This window comes from Sinohyriopsis cumingii, chromosome 19 (genome assembly GCF_028554795.1).
Source record: "Sinohyriopsis cumingii isolate HCF-2022 chromosome 19, ASM2855479v2, whole genome shotgun sequence".
Taxonomy (NCBI): domain Eukaryota; kingdom Metazoa; phylum Mollusca; class Bivalvia; order Unionida; family Unionidae; genus Sinohyriopsis; species Sinohyriopsis cumingii.
In genome coordinates this window covers 46,987,512-47,008,909 of record NC_142979.1, presented here as the reverse complement: position 1 = coordinate 47,008,909, position 21,398 = coordinate 46,987,512, and the positions used below count along the sequence as shown (strand labels likewise).

Genomic DNA, 21,398 nt, shown 5'->3' with positions numbered 1-21,398 from the left:
CCACCCCCGGGTACGTGGATAAAGAATAGATCATATGAATCCTATTGCACGTCACTAAGAGGTATCCAGTGGAGAAAACCTGTTTGATGTTGGATACATCATGCGATGGTGTCCCAGCTAAGAACGTGTTGTACTTTTTATTTAAAGATTGTGATTGATACACAAATATTTGAACCTTGTATATTGCACCTTTTTATCCTTTATTTATGTTCTGCGTTCCTTTGATGGGAAATGGTGCAACATCTTCATGTTTTATCTCTTTGTCGGATATTTTATTTCCTTCTTATGGAGATGTTTCCTAATGGAGATTTAGTCAAAGTGCTTGAACCAGCTAATTTTTTTAATGTTCTGCATTATATAACCAGGACTGTGCTGAATTTGTGGTAGACACTATACATACTATACTGTCTACAACAAGGGTGACATTATCTTTAGTTCCGATTTGCATGGTGGCAAGACATTTACGTGTTACTAAATTTGTTAGCGGACCTGGTCCTTATTTCATCAGAATGTTTTTTAAAACATTATTTACATTTACTATCAAGCCATTTGATTAGCTGATCTTAATTGAAGTGTAAATTTAATCCAGTATGATAGCTTTTGATAAGACTTAAGTTACGTCATGCCTTAGATTCTGACAATGAAATCCAGTCCTGAAATAAGACCAAAATACATGATACAGGTAGGTTGGAGAAAATACAATGAATAATGCATCCGTAAACGTACAGCATCAAAACAGCCAATGCTTATTATTGCAAAAGGAATATTATACTAATTGTCAAAATTAAAATAACTTACCTAAGATTTCCAAATGACCTTAATTGATCTGGCCCTACTATAATAATTTCGAGTATATACTCAGCTACAATCTTCTATAGAACCTTAGCACCACACATCTCGCAACGAGGCAAAGGAACTCTAGTTTACCCTTAATTGACCCTACTGCCATTCCAACTTCTTATCTTGCCACACTTAAGAACTTACAAATCACAGGTCAGCAGTGATTTCTGAAAAGACATAATTAATTGCGCACACCGCAGTTCAGTTTAATTATAGAGTAGCTTTGATATTTGTAATCTTAAAAAATAAGGACTGAATTTCTTTCTTCCAGTTTAGAAGTTATACCTAAAGTCATTGCTAATTTCATTATTTAGTATTATTTGAAACCATTCTAAAAGTATAAAAATGAATATTCTAATGAACAAAGAATATATAAAGATCTTCCATGGTTAGGCCAATAGCATGAATAATTACCTCCAGATTCGCAGGAATTTCAGTCCATTTGTCATTGTCCCTTACAACTGCCTTCAAATCGCTGATTTTCTGATTATATTTCATTTTCAGTTGAATGCTCACACAGCAAGGAACGCTGAAGTTGAAACCACCATTAATCTGGTAGATGTCGCTAAGGTATTGCATTCCAGATAATGATGACGGCGTCCTGCCCGATAGCAATTCGGTCCGATCCCGGTTGGACAACGGTTCCGCTTTGATGCAGTCTAGTTTCTTTTCCATTGAACTCTGAACTCGTGCTGTGATTCTAGGTTCATCATACAGGACAATTTCACTGAAAATTGTACATTTCGGTAATATACATTGTGCCAGACATGGTGTAAACTCTAGTCTTGTTAATCCAACTCCCATTTTATCCATGTATGTTATAAATGCGAGTCAACGAAGACTTCAGCTTATTGCAGATCATGAGATCATGATTTTAACCTACAGTCGATATATATGTAAATATTATTGAACCCCTGCATATATATATATATATATATATATATATATATATATATATATATATATATATATATATAACACGTAACATGTGTTATCATAAATACTAAATATGTTTTGGAGAATGTTTAGAAATAACCTAAATTTTGAAATGAAGTGTATTCGAAAAGCTATTGTAAAGTATCGATAACGAAATAGGAATAACATAACCGATACAATACACAATACCACCAAATTTCTATCGTACAATAGAAAACCAGGACCATCCAGTATGTATGGCATACACCAAATCAATATTCCACAACGTTTTATACGGGATATTGAACCGATGAATGCGGTATTACACTAGTATTCAGATAAGACTTGAAGCAATATCGTGTATAGGGAGGAAAAAGCTTATCCAGCACGTTGTACCCATAGTAGAATTACATACTGAGCACTTAAACAGTATTTGGTTCACAATAATATCAAAATAGTCAGCGAAAAATAGTCAAACATTATAAATGTTTAAGCAAATGGAATAATATAGGATACAATGGACGAACATTATTCTGCACTGCATGTTAAAATTTATAAAATGGTTTAAAAACAGATAGGGGAGGGGAAGAGGAGAAAACTCAGTTATCTGTAGCACTAGCATCATCTCTAGATGTGAGAACTCACTGGTATCTCTTTTCTTTTGTTGGAGCATCTTCGACACAAGACCAAATTTCTTCTGACCTCTCCCACCCCATTTATCCTATTTGGAAATTTATGTTGGGATTGAAGGTTGGAGTTAATTTCCTATTTTCCTTATTTACTAAAGAAAAAAACCCCAATTATATATATGGATATAAGTTAGGTAGAGTTCGACAATGTTGCTTAAGTTTGATATCCCCTGTTTAAAGCGAATACCTTGTGTTAATATTGACTGGTTTATATGTTTGCGACAGAAAATACGTTCGAACCTTCCAAACGAAAATAACTGTTGAAATTTCTAAAACGGAGTACAAAATGTCAGAGAAAACACCGATTACTCCGGCATAGCCATGGCTTCCACAATATGAATCATACATATTCAAATTTTTAAACTTTCAAAGTCCTCATCCATTTTCAGTGTATACTAGAAATGCACTGCATTTTCGACGGAAGCCTTTGCCATAATAATGACTTTGAATTTAACATAAACTGCATTGTTACGATGAAGGCGGAGTCGGGCGATCGTTCCTACTGCGACGATACCTATCTTCACGTTTTCCCAAAATACCACTCACCATATGACATCTTTACTTTGAGCCCTAAAAGATAAAGAAACACAGTCAATAATAATATTAGGTAAAATTCATTGATGAGTTAGTGTAACGAAAACGGGTACCTCCACTACCTTCACCAATACTGCTGTATTCGTATAAAGAGAAATAAATGTTAATTTGACAGAGTTGCTATTTTATTGACACCAAACTGTTTGTTATGAAGTTGTTGTTGTTGTTGTTGTTGTGGGGTTTAACGCCATTTTTCAGCACATGATAGGCTATGTATGGCGGCCAGTATTAATGGTGGAGGAAGAACCCGGGAAAACCCCGGGAAGAACCACCGACCCACGAGAAGCTACTGGCAAGCTTTCTCACATACCCACATTGGCCGAATCCTAGACTCGAACCCACGCAGACAGAGGTGAGATGGCAGTGATCTGTAATGGAGAGCGCTTTAGACCACTCGGCCACTCGGGGCTTGTTATGAAGTAATTGTTTCACTAAATACAACATTATTTAGAAAAAAAGCGGTAATTTGACATTGCTTATTATTTAATAAAGTATTTTTCATCTCAAAAAGGAGAATTTTTGCTACCATCTCTCTCTCTCTCTCACACACACACACTCACACACACACACACACACACGCACGCAGGCAAACACAGATAAATTCATTACACATTAACATACCTGATAAATCTTGCATCAAGAATGGATCTGAAAATTCACATGCATAGTAATATAACGTTTCTGCAACATAGTGGAAAAGAAACATTCTGTGTCATAGCATTTGAGCGGATCTGTATGCTAAATCGCTAGATAGAAGTTATTTCATCGTTTTTTTTATTTTTATTACAGAAACACTTACAGATATTGAATATGTGTAAAGCTATATTTTAACATTTAGGCGCACAATCATAATTTGAAACATAAAGCTTATTTAGTGTTAAACCTTACAGAAAATGCGAAACTACCCAAAGATCCCTACACCAAAATAGATTTAGGATTCGTTGGCCCAAATAGATTCTGGATCAATACACTCAAATAAGTTCAGAGTCCCTACAACAAAATATATTCGACTTAGACCCAAATATATTCAGGATCCCTACAATCAAATAGATTCAGGATCACCACAACCAAATTAATTCAGAATCTACAACAAAAATAGATTCAGGATCCCTAGATCCAAATAAATTCAGGATCAATACAAACAAATGAATTCAGGATCGCTTGAGCAAAGTAGATTCAGGATTCCTAGATCCATATAGATTCAGGATCCCTACAACAAATAAATTCAGGATCCCTACAGCCAGATAGATTCATAGTCACTAGACCCAACTAGATTCAGGATCCATAGAACAAAATAGATTCAGGATCCGTACAACCAAATAGATTCAGAATCCCTCGATCCAAATAAATTCAGGATCCCTACCCAAATAGATCCAGGATTACTAGACCCAAATAGATTCAGGATTACTAGATCCAAATAGTTTCAGGATCCCTAGACCCAAATACATTCAGTGCATTGCCCTTGACATATAAATAAAAGTTAGTGCCAAAAGTAGCAAACAGAAAATTATTTTATTCAAATAGTACTTTCCTGGTTTTGTCTAGATGGTAATAGTTTTATAATCAACTGCTGGTCTCTTTTTCTCACAAGGACTTGTAGATAGTTTAGAGACCGAATGTCCAGAACTGCGATTTTAAAAGCTTATCAAGTGTTTTCAATAGCTTTGTTTTACTGGAAGTTATCACCGAGGTTATTCATACCGGAAATACCATTTGGCTGTCGAAAAAAAAACTTCTGGAAGAGATATGGATTTGCATTTCTGTCCCTTAAACACAACATTTCTTTCCATCATCCTAAAAATATATTACTGAAACCTATATTTGATAGTATCGTACAAGTCGTCTCATAAGCTGAATGACTGTACTTTCTAATACTTTCTTGGCAACGGGTATTGTAAAGACGATACGAAATGTTCGAAAGAGTAAGACATATAAAGAGAAAATGTGTCTTCCGTTCTTATTTTAATTATGATTTTATCATTTTTTGTTTCTCTCTTCATATATATATATATATATATATATATATATATATATATATATATATATATATATATATATATATATATATATATATATAGAGAGAGAGAGAGAGAGAGAGAGAGAGAGATTGGTACAAGTTTATGTAAACAGAAATATAATAATTAAGATTTACCTGGATGAATTCCACGTATCTAAAGCTCGTTTTTCAAAATATATTCGAAAGAAATGTAAAAAAACATAATTAATATACACATATGTTACAGATGTGATTTCATTCCAGTTGAAAATATAGCCTTACCTAGCTGTTGTGAACCAATTTCTGCAATAATAATAATAATAATAATAATAATAATAATTGTAAAACTATGATATAAAATGTTACACACTTAACTCAATGAATCCCTTGTATACAGAATGGCTGCTTATTTATTATAGAATAGAAGTGAAAGTGAACTTGCAAGTGATTTTAGGTGGACTGTAATACGGATTATTTTTGAAGAATCTTCATAATGCATTTCGTATAAAATGAGTTGCGTCATGAAACCATCAACATATTATTGTGCATTCTGTGTGTGTGTGTGTGTGTGTGTGTGTGTGAGAGAGAGAGAGAGAGAGAGAGAGAGAGAGGGAGAGAGAGAGAGAGAATACCTTATTTCTTCGAACAGTCTATTTAAAAATACAATTATAATAGCATTTCATTAACAAATCATATTCAAAATGTACTGATATATTACACATGCTTTTTATTTGTTTATTGAATATCATGTTTTTTTTTTATATATAACGAAACGAAAACAGCAGATTGTTTATGCATCAATATACCTCAAACTGACTAGCGCAAACTATCAACATGGCTATACAAAGACTTTACATAATCGAATCGGTGGACGAACTTACAAGTGACTGTGTAACTATTTTATAAGTACTGGATACATTGCAATCATTATTATAGCTAGAATACAAACGTGTGACCAATATATGGAAATAACAAGTATATTGACTCTAGACTGCCGTATAATTCAACTAATACATTATGTTACTAATATAACTGGGATCATATGTTCTTTACAGTATAGATATAATCTCTATGTTTAATTTCATATTTACAACAGAAACACATTCTAACTTGTGAAAGCCACAACATTTCCTAACTTCACCTTTACACTGAGAATATATTCGGACTTGAAGTTCGAGGACTCATGGAACTTTGAAAGTACATTCTAGTTTTAATAACATTCTCAAGACTCGTCGTCGTTTGCGTCATTATGCTTATGATACTTCAGGCAATAATACTATTTGTGTTTTGCCACAGGAAGAAATAGCGGAAAGGGTAGAAAATCACATCTTTTATTTAACGTTTAACACATGCATCTCAATTCAGTTTTGATAACAAGGGTTGAAGATAATGCACAAATCTCTTCAAAGTGTTCATGTTTTAAGACTGTATTTTAATTAATGGTGTCTGTTGAATTCTGTCTGAAAGTCTTAATTTCTGCCAAATAAGCAATTTGAATCATCTCCAAAAACCTTGAGGAAGAGATTTGGAGATGTTTTGTGAAAGTGGGACCTGATCCTGTCTTTATGGCACAGCTACAGGTGTGTGCACACTCGAACTCAAATATGATTCATTCTGGAACTATACATTTATAAAGATCTCCTCAAGACAATTGTCTACGTTTAACAATGTTCTTCAAATAGATAAGATGCAAGAGAATACATTTTGTGTTTATTGATAGGTCAGGTCCTAATTAACAATAATTAAACTTAGCTGGAATCTCTATATACATGAAACTTGCTCATTAAGGACATTCAGTAAAGCTTTTTACTTTGTTTCACATACATATTGAACCATTTGTATCAAAGATATCAGTCCAAAACGACCGTTATGTGGCTATTGATTGTCCATTACAAGCTTTTGTCACCGTATCCAAACTATGTATAAGTGAACAACTATTTTGTATTATTTCATGATTACAGGGTGTCGTGACAGGTCAAGTCAAATCTGTATGTGTTACGCCTCAAGAATCAAGTCCAGTTAAAAGCAAAGTTTTGACTAAAGACACTACACGGTATTAAATGTTAATAATTATGCACGCTGTATGCAGTATGCTCAAGGGGTCCAACAAACTATATGACACAACAATTCGTTTTTCGGTTTTTCCCAGAAATAGCTGTCTACGTTCTTATCATGGTTCACAAATAACAACTGCTCCAGAGGGACTCAACGGAAAATTATCATTATCTTTCCATTTATAAAACGGAGATGGAACTACACAAAGCATGTACCTCGGTGCGTTACAGTAAATTATATACAACAAAAACAAAACTTCCAGTCGATCACATTAAAATGGAAAATTAATAAGGAGATTTTGACTACTGCAATAAAAAATATACTTACATGTTGTCCTGGTCCGTGGTTCTGAAAACGCAAAAAAGTTAAAGAGAATTAAGTTAGCAGAGATTGTATTATGTTAACAACATGCAATTCAACATGGATACTCGTACTGGGCAGACATATAAACAGACAAAAATTAAATAAATAACCATATTGAAAAAGGCGATGGCTACTAGGATTGAGCCGTTGACTCAAATATATTCATTGATATAATCGCGATGTCACATAATAAAGTTATTAAGGGAGTAAAAATGTTTCTATCTTATTGTGTGTGTGTGTATGTGTGTGTGTGTGTGTCAGAGAGAGAGAGAGAGAGAGAGAGAGAGAGAGAAAGAGATCATACTCACTCGTATTTCTCTCTGAACCATTTGCTAAATCTGGAATGAATCAAGCCTAAAATATCAAGCTGATATTTGCAGACAACTAATGCCCATGTCAAGACGAGAATACATGGCACTATGATAAAGCACTCAGATCTTCAACAACGAAAATTTGAATTCAAAGTACACGATTCGTGCATTAAAATTTCTGATAATATTGAATAATATCCATTTAATGTTCTGTCAGTTATTGTATTACAAACTCTATTGACTTTTAAAAGTTACCTCCCTTCGAACAATGAGATTACGACTACATTTTTAAACAAAGAAAAAAGTAACGTTTATGAAAGAGAAATATAAGGCTTGATAAATATAAATGTAAGATAAAAGGAAAGTATTTCTTACCGTTTGTTTTCTTGTTTTTCCCTGCAGAATGAAAATTTAAATTTAAGATGTACCATTTATTTAAGAACACTTAAATAAATCACTAAAGAAAAGGCTAACATATTCACTATTTACGCCCAGTTTTGCACCGCTTATGCATGTATGAAAATATACGTACGTTATTTTACATGGAAGTAAGTCTTTCTACGTTTATAAAACTAAAATTGAGAGTTATGCAGTTCAATTTATAAAGGTAATTTACGATGTAATATATTTTAGTTTGGAAATCAGGAATGACATGATTGAGGTATTCAACTGACTTACGTAATACACACACTCTGATTATGAATATTTTTTTTGTATTTTTTTTTTGCGGAGAATAAATTAATGAGCGGTTGTAAACGCCAAAAAATATTGTTGTGTGCGTATGAGAGAGAGAGAGAGAGAGAGAGAGAGAGAGAGAGAGAGAAATTTACCTTTCTACCTGTAATTGTCTGAAATTTATATTATATAGAACTAATAAAGTAGAGAAAACGTTGAATACGATTTTAAGAACTTTCTCGATATAATTTAATTGGAAATTATAGTGCAAAGTTTCGATACAATTGGATCGGCAATGTTGTTGTAAAAAAACTATAATAGGTTCTCTTGCTTTAGTTTCCACACCAGAGTCTTAAGCCGAGTATAAGAAAATAATCCACAACAACTATCCACTATGAAGAAACTAAATGCTTGAAATCAAAATAAAACAAGAGTTCAACTATTTAAAGCCGCATATGAATTCCACCAATAGTTTTAGAATGCAAGACCCAAAATTTGAAACAACAGGTCATCGCTCTCCTAATTAATGATATTGGACCTTCTCTCTACTTCTTATTGATATTGTAAGCTTAGATGTAATCTCATAGGACCAGCAATGTAATCTCTTATCGTCGGTCAATATATTGAAAAAAGATCTGGCTCTAATTTTAGCAAAATAACACCATATTATACCGATTATATTATTTGAAATAAATTCATTACCATGTGATAAAAGAAACGAAAATAAAACAGCTCAAAATAAAAATGTGTCCCCTCCCCCCCAAAAAATCAAATGGTCAGTATCTTATAGTCGATGAATTTGCTGTGTCAATGTAAATTGTTGTATACGTTGTCATCAATAAAAAGGAAACTTTAATTAAAATGGGATGATCAATATTACACTCTAGCGTACGCCTTGTAAAAGACACTGTGCTGACATTACATAGCTTGTTGATAAAATAGGAAGCGTTGAAAATGAAGCCTACAATTTACTAGATACATTATTGATATAATAGGCAGGGAAACTTTGAGTGGGATGCTAATACCCGGGCAAGACATTTGTCAGAGAGGGTCAGTAAACATAGAACACACTGACTCGAGAAATGAGAAAATATTCAGTGGACTTGCGAAAGTACGTAAATTCAAACAGAAAAGAATGGCTCTCCGGAAAATGCTCTAAGGATTGGCAGTCTTACAAAGGAATGCGTGCGCTAGATACTTTAAGTAATGTTAGTAAATAATTAAAAAGTGTCATTTTCCAAAAATGTTTCCAAAAATCTAGATTTGGTCCGAATATATCTTCCACAAGATCCCATTTGTCCACCAAGTCGGCGTGAGTGACACGGGTCAAACACGTGGTTAATATACTTATGATGCACTATTTAAAATTAAGTTGTGACAAAATACACACTGTTTAATTAAAGAATAATATTTTAAAACTATTCTGTGATGTAAAATGAAAATAAGTTTTTAATATCACTTAATTCGTAACAAGATTACTCGGGAAATTCCGTATATTCCTAGCAGACGGAAACAACCGAAGTACTGGTAGAGTGAAACAGTACACTTGTACGTACCACCAGAAAATAAAATAGCGCGGTAAACCGGTATACCGGTAATACCGCACACCTCTAATGGGCAAGAAGGGGCCACAGCTTATAAATGTTACAATAGAATAACTGGATGTCAAGCTTATTCAAGGTCACATCAATATAAAAACAGATCTTATATTTGTGTTGTAGTATGTGTAGTTAGGGTCTATCACTGCTATAAAAAAATGATGCCATGGAACGTTGAAAATTCAATGTTGTTCAAGACCTTATCAGTATAGCACTGCATGCAAATTTTAGCTGAAATCCGTGAAAACGTTGTTTACTTAACGCTGTGAAAATAAAGTCTGGAGAACAATATATCAAGAGCCTCAAAGTCTGTTTATGACGACACTGAATACTGAAATTTTAACTTAGTCAACGTGTGATAGATATAAAGCTGCATATTAAATTTGGTTCAAATTCAGCAAATTTAGTACAGCTCGGTGGGTAAGCCATAGTTAGGATGATTTTGTGAACAGGGATTTTAACCAATTTCAGTGACGACATCAAGGAAAATTAAATTCGTTCGACGGCTGATGAAAGCAAAGTAACGTATCCAGTTTGGTTGAAAATAAACTATTTTTGCAAGATATATTGTTTATATTACTGAATCAGTTGCATCTAATTTTCCTTAGTTTTTTGTTTTCCCTGGTTAACAAAGTTAAAAAGCAGTACTTACTTTTTCTGAAAGATGGAATTTACAGAATGATAAACGTTTTGGAGGGTATAAAAGTATATGTGTTGTCTTCTGACGTCCAACTATATGAAAGATTAAGAGATTGCGAAAACGATATCACCGTCCTGACTTACACAAATTTATCTTCGTTCAATCTGAAAGATAAAAAAACGTGTGACATTTAAGATCTCATTAATGACTGGTTCATCCTTTGGAGTATAACATTAATTAAACACTAATAAATTGAACTTAGGTTTATATATGTATTTGAATATACACCACCTCTAAAAATCAATGTGGTGAATAATAGTGTAATTTGAAATACAGTGGCGGATTCAGGATATGTTGTTGTGGGAGTTTTTGATTTTGTGAATTGGTTAGCTAGAGCTATAAAACAAGCCTCCTCCCAAATGACATCAGAATATGTTGACTGCTTCTAGAGCTGTGCCGGTTACAAACAACATACAGTGGAAAATGAGAAATATAATTTTCAAGGGCCATAACTTTATGCTAAGTAGCTTGACGAGACATAATCCACAAAAGACAAATATAGGTCAAGAAGACGTTATTGGTCCCAGATCGCAGCAGAATGTATTTAATGGTCCGTAAGATATGCTCATTACAAGCAGCATCTGTGTGAATATATTAAGCTACTCGTCAAGGGTCTTAACTCTGTTAAGAAAATAGGTTGAAGTGTCTAAACATAAACGATATACATCTAGGTTTATAAAAAAATATATCATACCAAATTGCAATAGATTCTGTTGGCTGGTTCATGAGCTATGCACGTTGCGTGCAACATCCATGAGAAGATATTAAATTTAATGACAAGGGGCATAACTCTACCCAAAACGGACTTATCGAAACAAAACAGATGAAAGGAACTTCTAGGTCTAATAAAATATGTTATATCAGATTGCATCAGCATATGCTGAATAGATTGCGATATGTGCCGGTTATAAAACAACATTCCATGTGAACATACGGGTTCAATTGTCATGGGCCATAAATCTGTGCAAAGTGGTGTTGACGATTGATGAGCCATAAAGGCACATATAGGTCGATAAGAATATTGTTCGTACTAGACTGTATCAGAATATACTGAATGGTTCGTGCAGTATTCTGGTCAAAAGCAACATTCTGAGTGAAGATATAACGTTCCTTGTCAAGTTCTATCATTACACCTCAAGCTGAATTGGACTACGAGACTATGTCGATACCCAATTGCATCAGAAAATATTTAATGGCTCCTGAGCTATGCTGTTTACAATGATCTACTAAGTGGAGATTTCCAACTGATAAAACAAGGGCAATAACTCCTTCAAATTCGGGCATGTAAAGGTACATCACTTACAAGGCAGTCAGTGAATAAAAAGCAATTCACCCACCAATTTGCGAGTAAGGGGTAGGAAGAAGGTGGAACTTAATTACATAAGCGTATCAAACGAGATGTAATAATAAAACACCTACTGGTCAGTCTCATTGTGTAGTTAACATTAGGTGACTGATTTTTCTTTCAGTAGCCATTTCACACTGATAAGTGGTCCCTTAGGTGGTAATCAGATCACGATAAGAAACAAGTCTTCCCATATACATCCAAATTCTGAACGAATAAAAGGGGTAATCAACTCCCTTGCATAGAGAGAGGTATCGGGCCTTGAAGGCTTTGAAGGCAAATAGCGTCAATCAATGAATTGCTTAATCAATCAATGAATTGCTTATACAGTAATATTTACCCTCTCGTAAATGATGTGTTCCCGTAGACCAACAAGGATTATTGACGAATTGAGACAATCAAGAGTTCATTAAGTGTCGAAGAAAAATGATCTTAATACACAAAAGGTACTTACTCCTTGTCCTTGTTAACCATTTCCCTGTAGAACAAAAAGAGTTACAATGAAAATCAGAGCTTTGAAGGCAAATAGCGTCAATCAATCAATCAATCAATCAATCAATCAATCAGACTGGTGTTGGTTAGCTATTTAACAATTTTATCAATCGATATTCCTATAACCTGGTCTATCTTATCATAGTTATGGTTGTTAATATGTGCTAAAAAAGATGTATTAATTTCATACGTGAATTAAATTTTATACGGTGGTATTTACCCTCTCGTAAATGATGTGTTCCCGTATTCGTGCCAGACAAAATGCATTGTCCGATAACCATGAACAGTATCATATATTTTGCCAGTCTTCCAGCTTAAATAGGTTGATTATAAGAAAAAGAACCAGTCTCCGCATCAGCAATATGGCTGCATATTAGTTTACAGGATAAACATTTCGGCAACCAAGGAAAATCGATCGACTTCTTTCAACGTAGTCTCTTACTTCTGTAGCTAGCCGAAAGAGAGTTGTTTTTCTTCTTTCCATAAGCGCCTACTTGCGTTTGAAAGAGTTATTACCAATAGCTAACGACATCAACTAATCGACGTCATAGCTCGCCACATAAACTCTTCGGCCTTCAGTTTCGCGACTACTGTGGTGCCTAATTACATTGACCAAAAAACTATGAGGCGCCGTAGCGGACGAAAGCTGGTCCAATGAGAAAGTTGAGGTTGAAATTTCGATGTTGTATGTCGAGAAATCCAATATCACGTGTTGGATCAAACTGCATGTCCTTAAGGTTCCATTTTCTAGATCGAGATTTAAGATTTTGTATGTTGATTTATACAGTTGTGGTTTATAGTTATATTTCCCTTGTCGGCGTTTTACTGTGTACATTTTGAATTACACAGTGGTGGTTGAAATTTCAATATCATATGTCGAGAATCCTTAATTCAAACGTTGTATGTAACTGTTTGTGATGAAATTCCATTTCATATGGCGAGTATTTAGATTTCATCTGTTAAATTTCACAGCAACGAAAAGCAGCCTCCTTGTTTAAAAATAATGCGGTCCGTTCACAAGAGCGACCTCTAGCTAAGAAATTCATAGTAATTCTCGACCTGTGAATGGTAACTTTCAAACTGTAAATGCACGAAATGTAATGGCGCCTCATAATTGAATACAGGAATGATATATCTTAATACTCGATATTATTTTGAATTGTTAAAGTGGACATTGTGCAATGTTACTTTTAACACCAACACATCATTTTATTATATAAAACTAACAATTTTGACAAGCACAATAAAATGTCCAATCACCGCTGTGTAATTCAACAGATACAGTATGAAAACTCAATATACGAAATGGAACTTTTAGCACAATCAATGTAATTCAACATGTTAAATTGAAACTCTGGACATATGACATTAAAATTTCATCAACCGCCGTGTAATTAAAAAGATACAATCTAAAACTTCGATATTGGACATCGAATTTTCAACCAGCGCTGTGTAATTCAACAGATGAAATCTAAATACTCAATAGATGAAATAGAACTGTCAACATAAACTCTTTGAACCAATACGTAAATTAGGAATTCTCGACGGATGACACTGAAATTTCAACCTCCGCCGTGTAATTCAAACGACACAATCTAAAACCTAGACATAGAAATATAACTTTCAACATTACCGTTTAATTCAACAGATACAATCTGACATCTCGAATTAGGAAATGGAACTTTAAGAACAAGCACTTTGGAATTCTGAACAAAGAAAACCAGTGTGAATGGGTTAAGTTGGAGAAACCTACATACGACAAGTGTCGTTGTCTGCGGAAGGACTATATGCTTATTCAGCATTTTCTTGCAGTGCTGTGTAACGAGCGATCTGATTGAATAAGTTTTTTTCAGCTTTTGATTGATTACTTGGATTTACGTCGCGCGCGCCCAAAAGGGATGTGCCCGATAATAAGATACCAGCTCGGTAGATGCTGTTTTACCTAGTTGTATATGTCAATGGTCGATTTGGAGTGAAGTTGTTAGAGAAGCTGCAGATTGTACCGAATAGAATGATAAGACAAATAGTTGTGTCAAGCTCTATCTCTAATTAGTCTCACAGTTGTCTCAAGCTGTGTTTCTGATGAGTCTCACAGTTGTATCAGGCTGGCTCTAATTAGTCTCACAGTTGTCTCAAGCTGTGTTTCTGATGAGTCTCACAGTTGTATCAGGCTGGCTCTAATTAGTCTCACGGTTGTCGCAAGCTGTGTCTTTAATGAGTCTCATAGTTGTCTCAGGCTGAGTCTCTAATGACTCTTACAGATGTCTCAAAATGTATCTCTAACGATGCGCTATTATCACTATTTTTCGTTTAAAAGGGAATCGTAGAATGTAATTACTCTGTACTTACTTCAAGTTTACTAAAAGCCTGTAAAATATAAAACAAATTGTCTCGTAATATTTCATGTATCATATATTCCTGAAAAAGAAAGGATATAGAAAGGAGCAAAGCAGAATATTACTAAAGTCTCTTTTCGGTCCCTTTATTGACCATGCAAGTTTATTTTATTCTCCAATGTATGAGTTTCTGAACCATTATGGCCCCGCTCTACTTTAAGTTATAATCGCACATACTTCTGTTTACGTTTTTAGTATGCTGTTGATAAAATGTTAACCTATAATTCAACTTAGGCGAGACTGATTGCAAAACCAGGTGATGTCATGGCATGCATAGGACTGTAGTGATGTCACTACACATTCCACCAATTTACGTATAACATGCAACTAGTTACTGTTATTTGCCATTCATTTTGTATGGAAAATCAGTTGTATCAGATGCATATCAAAATGATAATAGTAATATGACTTACAATACAAAAATATTATGACATGTACATCCCTGGGTATATATATTTCAACTCTCAAAAACTTGATTTTTACATGCATCATGTGCTTTTCACATAGTTTGAATTGTAAAGGAGAATAAGGTGAATTGTTTTAATTTGTCCAGAATTTTTTTTTTATATGTTTTGAATTGTTTATACAGGTAAGACACAAAACGTGACATTTTTAAAATTTGTACCGTATTTTTTCATATATTTTGAAAGTATGCAAAACATGTTAAGATTTTAAATCTGTCCTGTGGTTTCCACATGTTTTGACTTATATGCGTAGGTAAGGTGCATTGCAACTGACATAAATCAATTTTAGTCATACAAAAAAAATTAACAAATTCGGCCATGCTAGCTTCACATTTATTTGTATGCACGTCATACATGGGACCGGAGCCTTCTTGGCGGTCGCTTAAGATCATGTGTTTAATATCCTTTTATTGACAACACCATCGAGTTACCTCTGTTTTTGTCTATAATTCTTTTCTTTATACCTAAACTTATAGTTGAGAAAGGAACAAATGGAATAATAATAATAATAATTAAGAAATACATTCAAGCATAGAAAATGCACACAATCATTAAACACAGATCTCAAGAAAACTTTATTTTTACAGTACAAATCAATTAATAATAACGACTCTGCTTTTAAAATAGGTCTTTTCCGTATACAATTTTGAAACGAGCATATTTTGGGAAGTTTCGCTTTTGTCAAATGTTTGGACTTCATGTTACGAAGTGTACTCGTTATGTAAGGACGAGAAACTAGAATTAACAGATCTGAAATGGGGAAGTTGTCTTTTGTCCAGTCTACTTTAATGGTCAGTTCTTTCGAATTTTATTAATTGCTACACGTCGTTAGTTTTTATGACGTTCTATGTGTAGTTCAAGTCCAAACTTAACAAACACGTAGAAGGAAAAGTCTTTGGCAATATTTCTTGTTGATGTGTTCTCATGCTTAAGGAAATATTGCTGACTACATTTTTATCAGCGATTAACATCGTGGTCTGAATTTAATACTCACATGGATACTATAAACTTGTCAATTTGCGTTCATAATTATTCTTCCCAGGTGCAGTACGGAGTGGAAAGGGTGAATTTGTGTTTGAAAGTGTTAACATATCATGATATATATTGATTATATCGCGTCAAGCAGTGTATAAGCGAGCCACGGTCCACTTTGTAGAAACCTTACACAAAATTCCCTTTTCTTGCAAGAGGTTGTGGGTTGGCGGATTGTACCTTCGTTCAAGGTGTCTGCTTAATTTGGTTCTCGTTATCTAGAGGTTGACCACCCTCTATGTTATTGCCCTGTTCGAGTAAATATAATATAAGTGGTGAAACTTATCGTGGAATAGATAGAGATCTAAGCAGTGATATAGAAAAGACCAACACGAGCTCCGGTACATGCAAACAACAATTTAATCAATTACATAAAACAACTGTGAGAATTCATTACATCAGGAATATACTCTGCTTGTAGAAATCGAACTTTCACCGAATTACCAAAAACACATATATTTCTAAACAAAGTAGCTGATTTTACTGATAGAATTAGTTCATTATAGGATCAAGTGAACAATTGAAGTCAATGTCTCGTACAATTGCTTCTCCGGTTCACTCCACTTCCACTGTAACTGTTCCTTCGTCTCCCCTGTCTTGTCTCTTTCAGTCCTCATCTCTGTGTGTAGCATGTAGATCAGAATTAATACGTCACAGGATACGTCTCAGAGATAATACGTCACAGGACACATCTCAGAGATAATACGTCACATGATACGTCTCAGAGTTGATATGTCACAGGAGCTATTTTCTCCCTTTAAAAAAAGATAGAGACAAGTTTTCTGTTGTTTATGAAACAGGGGTTTGCATTATCCCCTCTCGTTCTCAGATCTTACTATCGGTGCTAAACAGATGTCAAGGCTATCAGTTGGCCCCACATGTCCTATAACGACCCTACTTAGTCTAATGGCTAATTCATCACGCATTAACACCACACATTAACACCACACGAGGAATAACGGTTCCGAGCCAGCCTAAATTTGCACAAGTGAATGAATGAGATACATTATATGCCTTACTACGTCATTTCAGTCAATACACACTCAACCTTAATCATGCGTGAAATGTTCTAAATTCGGTGCTTTCACGCGGATTCTCATAACTCATATTAACTAATGTAATGCATGAAATTCTTAGAACCTAATTCTTATGCAAACATGACGACAATTCAAACAATTCGTCAAACTTATCTAAAGATTAATGTACGACTTCCTATGCATAAACTCAGCACAGTTATACTTTATAAAGCAAATTGATATACGAATGTAGCAAATAGACTCATGCAAATATAAGTAAATAAATTCAGCAAAGCATTATGTATGGCATCAACAAATTACATGGAATTGTCACAAATACCTTTGAGCTTTCAGCGTTTCTCGCTTCTATCGCCAAATTTGTTCGTCAGTTTTCTTCGACACCAATCCTCTTGGACAAGAGTTTTACGAAAGCACTTCTCCCAAGTTACTCTCCGAGTCTTTTTACGCTTGTTTTCTCTTGCAGAAAAGCTTAGACTGATTAAAATTGTCGATGTGGCGATATTAAAACTAGCAAATTTAGTGTGGGAAACACGCCCCTTATTTAGCATAACCAATCAGAATCAAGTTTATCTGCCTCCTTTCTCCAGAGGCGCCAAAGTCGTGGTCAACTTGACCTTGTTGTTTGAGTAACAGTGTTCTGCGATCTTTCAGTTCCGACTTTTACACTATGGAATCGAAGTTAGCTTTTGTCTCCACCAATCTTCTGTTGGCTAAATAAACGAATGCTTAATTAAGAATAAAATTCTCCCCTCGAAAAGACATTACCGATCATGGCAGTATGGCGATTAGATACGCGCCTGTCCCCATAAATCTAATTAATTGTTCTCTAGTCTCAACTAATTTGTTCTTCATAGATCGCCAGAAATTTGCCCCTTCACACAGTGCCTTCTTTATCCAGTATAGTCATGACCAACTGATTCCACTGAGATTCTGAAGGGAAAACTGATTGATAAAAAAGAATGGAAACAGTCGCTGCTGATGCATTCATGCATAGCGGACATACTAGCACGTCTACCCTGCAATTAATTATCGTCTAAGTACACAAACACACAGGATTTCTACGACATATGTTTAAGTATATAAAGGTAATTAAAGAGTTACAAACATACACCAAACAGAGCGAAAAGTGCTATTCTTAGAGTCTGTAAAATGATGGGTTATATTCAAGATGTTAAATGATGCAATTATTGTCAAAAACAACATTTCCTTAACTTTAGTGCAAAGTTGACAACAACAATAAAAACAAACACCCCCAAAATAATAATAATAATAATCATAATAATAATTGTAAAGAAATTAATTTCTAGGCCGAGCAGCAAAGGATGTTGTTTCCTTTTAGGGCGCTGGAAATGTATGTACTTTTAATTTTATATGGATCTTAATATAATATATTTTACTATCTGACAATTTGGTTTGAAATAATTATGTTTGTTTTTATTTCTCTATCGTATGTATGATGTATGTCTTGTAGTGTCTAAAATACTGTTGTTCGTATGTTTGCATTTGCCTTGCAGCTGATTGTTTATGAGAAGAATGGCTTCTCAGAGCTTATGTTAATTGCTTTAAAATATCTGGCGTAAAATAAACTTTTTTATGTATTATATCCTTACGCTTTGAGTGACTATGAGGTTTAGAGAAAAGAAATATGAAGTTGTACGTGCATTTGCTGTAAGGTTGAAGATTCTTTATTTAAAGACAAGCAATTTATGACTCAACTGTAAATCTTAAAGAAAAATGTGTAATCATCGTATAGTCCTTTAACGCATACAAGTTATTGTATCTATTAGTTAGAAACTTGCTTCCTTGCAAATAGCACTTTTACTGTTTCAGGTTCCTTAAAACATCATCTATAGGACGAAACGTTTTACAGTTCCATACTCCGTAAAATATCATACAAGTCTGTAGTGTATACAAATTAATGTATGGCACAATATCTAAAGAACTAACAGTTACAGTTTCATATTTTGTAAGATATCATACAAGTCTGTAGTGCATACAAATTATCGCATCTAGTTGTATTGGTGCTACAGCTAACACCTTTTCCGTTCCATGTTCCGTATAATATCATGAAATTACAGAACGCATACAAGTTTTTGTTTCGACACTATAACCATATATTTAACACTTTGACCGTTTCCTGTCCCGTATAATATGCTTTGATTAAAAGTAGTTTAAGGAGGCATGTCAGGCATATATTTTGCTTAGTGCATGAGAAGAGGAACCGTGCTGTTAAATTTGAAATTGTTTTTCGGAATGTTTTGACATTACCGTTTTGTAAGAGAAACAAAGAGTCAGTCTATAGTGTATTAAATTCCCCCATGTCACCTTCATTTAAATTATCAAGTTCAAGAGGTGCGTTACCAAACTGAAAATACCTTATTCGACCTGTGCGAGTTATCGTTAGCTACCTTTGAGTCTTTTGAGTCGCGCTGTCTGCTACTATGCCAGGCGGATACTTCTACATTTGTTTTCACTCATAATATCACACATTTTTTAGATTCATATTGTTTAGGTAATGATTGAATATTTTACTTCTTTTTTTTAAAGGATTTTAGATTGCATATGCCTATTTTCTGTCGTCTGCTTCTTATAGCTGTAATTTGAATCAGTAGCTAAATTTTGTAGATTAATGTACTCAATACAGCAAAAAAAGTTTATCGTCTGCTATGTTTACTTAGTCGGTATAATCGATGAATAGACGAGAACATTCATGGTGCATTTTCATCCGTTCAAGGCATGGAGGTCATTTAACCATTACTAATAACTGTGATTTTTAGTGATCATAATGAACAAATATGAATATTCATTTTATAACAAATTAGAATGTTTAAAAGTCTGCTCTTATTTTGGAATGATGGGATGGTTTCTTGGTTTGTTTGATTTTTAACGTCACCTTAACATGTTTGATTGATATGAAAAAAAGGGAATGTATATTTGTATGCATGCATGAAATCTTGTGTGTATTTTTATACATATCTGGCATGTATTAGCTTATCATTCGGTAAGATGTTTAACCAATAGATAATATTATTGAATACAATCTAGATCTTGCAGCTGAACCTACTATTATGGCGAATACCGTTCTACATTTCATGTTAAATTAAATGGAATAATTGTATGGTAATATGTTATAAACGAAACTATAACTCTTGCTAATACTTATAATTAAGAGTAAAAGTAAGTACCATTGCCTCAAAATAGTGTTCTGCCTTTAAAAAAAAGTGTTTTGCCTTTTAATAGGTGTTCTGCTTAAAAATAAATAAGGTTACTTAAATGTATACCTGATTTCATCTCTTCTAAGCCTGGAAAAATAAAGAATAGATAATGTTAGAATTTATTTAATGATGACTCTGCGGTGGTCACATTTTTGGAGATGATGAATGTACATTTAATGTCTGATTCACTTTTCTAACTGATATGTCTGTAGTAGATATAAAATGTTGCATGAAATGTAATTAGATAATAATAATAATAATAATAATAATAATAAGTAAATAAATAAATAAATAAATAAATAAATAAATAAATAAATAAATAAATAAATAATGGTAGTAGTAGTGGCAGCAGAAGCTGCATCATAAATAGTAAAAGAAATACTAGTCGTGGCACATTTAAGACATTGGAAATGTAAAGTTGTTATTCCATAAGTTTAATAACAGATAAAATGAAAAACATAAAATGTTTTTTTCTTTCTTTTTGTCCAGGAAACAGTTGACATTAAACACTTTCAACAACTGAAAGAATTAGACACTTGCATAAATGCAATTTTTGCCTCACAGTAATTTCTGTTCACAATTGAACAGGTTAAATAGAAATATTCAACATAACGAGACCTAACAGACACTGATAACGGTTTATTTTTCTGACTTTGGAATACCAGGTCCTAGTACGTTTAA

The 21,398-nt window shown here is 33.8% G+C and overlaps 1 protein-coding gene across 1 annotated transcript in view; it reads right to left on the bottom strand.

The window, feature by feature from the left end:
- LOC149775645 (uncharacterized) overlaps positions 1 to 21,398 on the bottom strand; it is a 35,840-nt gene that overhangs the window by 9,060 nt on the left and 5,382 nt on the right. Inside the window, exons 3-15 of the mRNA XM_089943114.1 lie at positions 20,784 to 20,804; positions 14,923 to 14,940; positions 12,536 to 12,559; positions 10,820 to 10,840; positions 8,594 to 8,611; positions 8,139 to 8,159; positions 7,761 to 7,790; positions 7,417 to 7,437; positions 5,667 to 5,684; positions 5,317 to 5,337; positions 3,660 to 3,686; positions 2,991 to 3,014; positions 1,255 to 1,567 (exon numbers count right to left, since the gene is read on the bottom strand). Coding sequence (XP_089799240.1) covers positions 1,255 to 1,567; positions 2,991 to 3,014; positions 3,660 to 3,686; positions 5,317 to 5,337; positions 5,667 to 5,684; positions 7,417 to 7,437; positions 7,761 to 7,790; positions 8,139 to 8,159; positions 8,594 to 8,611; positions 10,820 to 10,840; positions 12,536 to 12,559; positions 14,923 to 14,940; positions 20,784 to 20,804 — 577 coding nt within the window. The remainder of the gene's footprint in view (positions 1 to 1,254; positions 1,568 to 2,990; positions 3,015 to 3,659; positions 3,687 to 5,316; positions 5,338 to 5,666; positions 5,685 to 7,416; positions 7,438 to 7,760; positions 7,791 to 8,138; positions 8,160 to 8,593; positions 8,612 to 10,819; positions 10,841 to 12,535; positions 12,560 to 14,922; positions 14,941 to 20,783; positions 20,805 to 21,398) is intronic.